This window comes from Prionailurus viverrinus, chromosome B2, assembly GCF_022837055.1.
Source record: "Prionailurus viverrinus isolate Anna chromosome B2, UM_Priviv_1.0, whole genome shotgun sequence".
Lineage (NCBI taxonomy): Eukaryota > Metazoa > Chordata > Mammalia > Carnivora > Felidae > Prionailurus > Prionailurus viverrinus.
The window spans coordinates 49,893,240-49,899,304 of record NC_062565.1 but is presented as its reverse complement, the minus strand read 5'-3'; the positions used below and the strand labels follow the sequence as shown (position 1 = coordinate 49,899,304).

The following is a 6,065-nucleotide window of genomic DNA, read 5'->3' as shown; positions in this document are numbered from 1 at the left end:
AAACTGTCTCAGGATTCTTGACCTCAGTGTCCAGGGTGACTGGTCTCACCGTTTCCAAGAATCAAGAGGTAGACACACAATAAAATGAGCAGCAGGCAAAAGTTTATTAGAGTATAAGATTAGAAAGTAAGATTGTATGAAAGCCCTTTTTGCAGAGAGGGAACATTCGAAAGTGAATGCCTGTGAACTATAGGCAAGGGACTTTGTTTTATAACGTTCCAGTCAACCCCCCTTCCCTTCTCCCTGTTCCTTCTCAAGTTCTACCCTTATTGCCTAGGTAACTCTAAATGCTTAGTTATTCCTTTTTAATTAGCTCGTTTCCATTGTTTGAGGGGTAGTCTGTGGTATGAGGGGTAGTCTATGGCCATACTGTTACTTGTGGGTCATACGTTTTATAGTCTACTAACTTATTTTTAGTTAGGTCTTTTGTCAAGTTCCTGAGGGGATTCTGAGGGGGAGTAAGTAGTGTCAGTTACATTCTTTTTTTTTTTTTTTTTCTAAATGTTTTTATTTATTTTTGAGACAGAGAGAGACAGAGCATGAGCAGGGGAGGGGCAGAGAGAGAGGGAGACACAGAATCTGAAGCAGGCTCCAGGTGCTGAGTGGTCAGCACAGAGTCCAAGGTGAGGCTCGAACTCACAGACTGTGAGATCATGACCTGAGCTGAAGTCGGATGCCCAACCGACTGAGCCACCCAGGCTCCCCAGTGTCAGTTACATTCTTAAGAAAAACCTTAAGCCTGAGGGCGTTTGCTTTTGGTCAGAAGCTCCCAGCATGGTTTTAAAATATGTTTTTCTCCACTTGGGGACCTCAGGTCATAACCTTTCCCTTTCTGGCTATTTTACCCTAAGTTTTCCTGTCCTAAAATCTCAGGTCATAGTTTTGGGAGGGTCTTGTCTTTTCTCAGTAAGATCTTTAATAATGACGGGCCCTTTTCCCAGAGCCATTATTTTTATTTGCTAAATTCATTTTGGAATGTTCGTGTCCACAGCATGGGCTAATAGTATGAAAGCCTCAGTCCTCTATTGTCTGGAAGGCTTATAAAATTGAGTACTTGAACTTGGGGTAGATGGGATGCTATTACTCAAAGGCATGCTTTGTTTTGCTCTTTCAGCAAATTTCCATACTCTTTCAAATGGGAAATAGCTGAGCTCTCTAAAGTACTGTTAATGAGAAAAAATAAGGAGACAAATTTTCTTCCCAAATTTATTACAAAAATTTTTTATTACAAGGGTTTAGCAGAGCAGAGTCAGACTTTGCCATCTCTCTTGTGAAACCTCAATAATTTACAAAATTAAGTTAATAAATATAAACTAGGTTTGGGTTTTTTTTTTCCAGCCATCTCATGCATTCCTAAGACACAAAGAGGAGAAAATCCTATATCCATATGTAGTACAAAATCAGAAATTTTTCAAATGCCATTTAACTCTCTGTAGGATTTCCCTAGACAGAACAGGTAATCACACTATTTCACCTTTCTCTAAAGATTTAAGAAACATAAATAGATCCATAAATAGTTCATATAAATAAAAGTTTTACCTTTTAAATAATAAATTCCCAAGTCTGAAACCTTTCTTAAATAAAATACAAAATAAGGCATATAATTCATTAAAATGGAATCTTCTACCCCAAAGTTATCTCGGGGTCTATTAAATACACAAATAACTTAAAGCCCTTAGAAAAGCAAACAAAAAGTAAATTGTTACTCAGTCAAAACTCCCATCTTTAGGGAGAGGGAATGATCGTTCAGATTCTATCTCTGGACAAAAGTGTTACCTCTGAAACTTCAATGGATGAACTAGTTTAAGTTTTGCTCTTTCGGCAAATTTCCCTCATGAGTTTGGTCAGAAATGGGGCTGGGTCTACTCCCCAGAAAGCCTAACTAGTCTGGGAGCTGGGGCTAGACAGGAAACTCTTATACCACGTGGCGAACAATGGGGGTGACACAGGTGCAGCCCACGGTCACCAGCATCTTCTGCAGCCGGAAGGAGTGGGGACAGTGCCGAGACTCCCTTCGCAGAACCAAGATCTCCTGCTGGATGGGGACAGAGTTCATGTGGTGGTCTTCCTTCCCTTCAGTATTGACACAGCCCCAGTGGAGGCACTTGGCCTCCCAGATCACAGAAGGGTATCTCTCAGGGTCCTCATTTCGGCTGCAGGGAGACAAATGCAAGGTAGAAAGTGAGTACCTGGCAAAGCAGCAGGAAGGAAATCAACTAGGGATAGACAAAGGGAGGCAAATTCACAAGGTGACAAATTACAGGCACTGCAAATTCCCTGAGTGCTGCCAGTCTGAAAAAACAGTTTGGGGAAAAGTTAGATTTTTAATCACGTGAAATGTTAAGGAATAGCATGATCAGTGTTTCCCAGTTTCTTTGAAGAATGAACCAAATAAGATAGGCTGAGACTGCAGAAAGGATTTAAGTTTGATATAAAGGATGATTTCTTAAGGTAAATCTGATAGACAAAGACCAATGGAATCATTTAGAAATAAGATAGCCATTAATCTCACTTCATGAAGTCTATCTTTGAAACAGGGAAGGCATCAAAATTTTATCTGACAGCACAGTCATGGAACAGAATCCAGAGCTGACTTGAAGGGCTGGAAACAAAAGCTGAAGCCCCTCTAAACTCTTCTCCCCCTCTCTCCTCTAGCTGAGTGAATGACCTGCTTTGACTTTTGAACTTTTCTTAGTAATGGGAGGAGGAGAAACTCCACAGTCAGGTGAATCTATAGGCATCATGTAACTGAGGCTTATTTGCATAAAATCGAATCACTAAAAAACATTTTGTATCTAATCTTTATGGGGTCAAATATTAGATGTACTAAAGATCAGCAAATACAGGTCTATTGGTGATGTCAAACAAAACTATCTAACTCAAAAAGGGGTGGAAATACCCACCATGTTATTTCCCCCACTGGGATTCTAACTATCTTAACCTATTGCTAATATGACCAAAAAAAAGGAAAAAAAAGGTATAAAAATGCAAGTTAATTACTAGTAATTTTCAACCAATCATTTAAATGGTAGTTCTGGTAAAAAGAATTTAAGCATTAATTTTCTATGATACATTTCTATTTTTTAAAATAAATAAACAATAGGGGCACCTGGGTGGCTCAATTGGTTAAGCGTCCGACTTCGGCCCAGGTCATGATCTCACGGTTCGTGGGTTCAAGCCCCACATCAGACTCTGTGCTGACAGCTCAGAGCCCAGAGCTTGTTTCAGATTCTGTGCCTCCCTCTCTCTCTGCCCCTCCCCCACTAGCACTCTGTCTCCCCCTGTCTCAAAAATAAATAAACATTAAAAAAATTTTTTTTAAATAAATAAACAATAGACTTAGGGTGTCCTAAATATTAGAATAAGGACCGCCATTAATTTGGGTGGGTTTTTGGTGTCAGTGACAATGAAATCTAATGGATAGGTGTTCTCTGGGAGAGGTGGTCCTGCGCTCTGTCAAAGAAGTCTATAGAATGTCATTTGAGAATCGTTGCTTTGCACAATGGCCCTTCCAAATCTGACTCATGATTCTAAGTAAAATCATCCTCAAGGTGATTTAACTGGAAGTCTGATGCATAAAAGACAGAACAATACAGAGATTTTTATCTGGCACCATTACGTACTGCAGGCTCCATGGTGAAGTGGATCGGCGGTAGTAATCCAAGGGCCTTCTGGAACTTTTATTCCCATTAAGAATATTCAAGTTGACCTTCACATGCTGAGGAAAATTCTTGTCCTCGGTAGTTGGGCATCCTGGATTTTGTGGGAATGCTATTCCTGTCCTCACTATAGCCATCAGACAGAGCAGCGGCAGCAGTGATGGGAACTGAATGGGAAAGAAGAGAGAGGTGGATAGCATGAGAGAGATTGGATTAGCATGTGGTTTTTGTTAACAAATTGTGATGATTATTGTGTTCCTAATCATAGAGAGCATACTATGTTCTAGGACAATCTATAATAAATTTTCAGATCAGTTAGATGAAAAACTGGTATTATGACCAAAGGTTAAGGTTAAGACCATGGAGTGTTTACCAGTCTTGAACAGTCTTCCTTGGACTCAGAAGAGACACATGTTTTTACTGATTGGCAGTAATTTTAGTAAAAAATGGCAAGTCATCACGCTGTTGGTACATGCATCTCTGTCAGGTCACTGGGGTAATAAAGGCCTTGATTTTCTGGGAGGAAATTGTCTCCTGAATGATTGTTCTCTGTCCTAGCATTCTGTGAAATCCTATGTGAAGTCCAATGTTCCCCTTAAAAGAAAGGGCTGTAGAAAAATGTGTGTGGTATCAGTATTCACCTGAGAAATGCTGGGCAGAGACATTCAACCCCAAACTGGCCCCCGCTCCCCCTTACGTTTTCTTATGTATATTTTCCAGTTTTTCTAAATGTACGTATATTGATTCTGTAATCAAGTTGGGTTTCAAAAGATGCTTTAAGTTAAATATTTCAAAAATATAAAGACTATTTGCTCTGAACCATAGTAACATGTGTCTCTATTAGAATAGATAGGTTTGGTGTATGAGACTATGGTGTAATAACAGGATAATGGGAAGGAAATTCAGTCCTGCAACTAATTAAATCCTCAAGGATGGCCTTCCATTTTATTTTGGAATAAGAAAAATGCTGTGGCAGAATTCTATCAAATCCCTTGTACTGAGAAAAGCAGATTTATAATAAACATTCCTTCTCACCACACAGCATCATGTGACACTTCTCATGTGGTTTAGCCCCAATCTAGCTATCTTTCAGTTTTAATCTCATCTTTCAAACTGATGTGTATCAGTCCTTGAAAATGCTATAAAGTGGATGAGTATCTACCAAAGCTTTCATTTCCTATCCTATATATGCAGTATATCTCCATGGTTAGAATCCAGAATTTCATGGCTGCATTCCAGAAATATTATCTGGTCCAAATAAGCAAGAGCATTGTATGTCAGTGCAGGACTCACCATGGATGAAGTTGTCCCAGGAGCCATTGTAGTTTCTTCCACCTAGCTGGAGAAGGATGAGATTGTACCTGCTGGGAGATGGATAAAATGTAGCGCGAGCTTCTCCCTTTTTATAGGACTTTGTTCCTCTGTGGTCACCTACGTTGGTGTGTTGAAATGGGTTCAAGGGTGACACCATTTTAGTGAAAAGTTCCGTCCTCAAATGAGGTCAGAGAAGAACCTCCCCTTCATGACGGGTAATACCTCAGAAGGAAAACGGAAGGGCAAAAATTCATGTTTCGAAAGATTCATGTCTTCTCTTTGGTCTTCAAGGAACTGTTACTTGTCAGAAGCTGAGCAAAGATGCTTTACTTATGAGCTGATATCATTTATTTATGGCCATATATGAAGCTGCCGTAAGAGCTATGCTTTATTTTAATGGCTCATGGGAAAATAAATGTTTGACACAACGTTCAAGACTTCTGGTATCATGTACCTTGCTTTCCCATTTGATAATTCCTTTCCTCACCAGATTCACTGCCAGATATTGTGGAGGCCATTGTAGAAACTACTCAAGGTCTCACCATATAAACAAACAATTGAAAAATGAATAACTAATTTAATGATAGGAGGATATATTATTTCATTGCATTAACACCTGCTTTGTTGAATGTTTACTCTGATCAGGAAACTAATAATTAGGTTCAAGAGACATGAGCTTTACTATTAAAGGCATGTCTAACACTGCATGTTACCAAGCAACTTGTTAACTTGTGCAATTCTTCAGGAGGAGTGAGATGGATATGAAGGAGTGGAGGAGTATAGCCGTACAAAGGAAGGAGTTGAGAATGAAGATAGGGCCTGAAGAAAGGTGATGGAAGTAGAGATAAGGATGGCAATGGAGAGTAAAGAATGACAGGAAGGGAAAGGAAGAAAGAGGAAGGATAAAAATGAAAGAGAGAAGGAAATGGTTCTCTCCTTCCTTTTCTCTTCAGTCTAAATTAAATGACTTTGATTTCAGATCCTTGAGAATAGCTCTCCCTTAGGAACAATAAAGACTAGCATGGGGATGATAAAGATGAGGGGTCAGGGGGTACAGATGTGTCTGGCCACATGTCATCCTCTCTCTGCCCC

General features: G+C 39.6%; 1 protein-coding gene across 1 annotated transcript; it reads right to left on the bottom strand.

Annotated features, from left to right (window-relative positions):
* Window positions 1-1,915: 1,915 nt before the first annotated feature.
* On the bottom strand, window positions 1,916-4,979 carry IL17A (interleukin 17A). The gene is made up of 3 exons (XM_047860362.1): window positions 4,953-4,979; window positions 3,624-3,826; window positions 1,916-2,153 (listed from the first exon to the last, which is right to left on the bottom strand). Exons 1-3 carry the CDS (start codon window positions 4,977-4,979, stop codon window positions 1,916-1,918), a joined length of 468 nt encoding a protein of 155 aa, XP_047716318.1.
* Window positions 4,980-6,065: the final 1,086 nt, after the last annotated feature.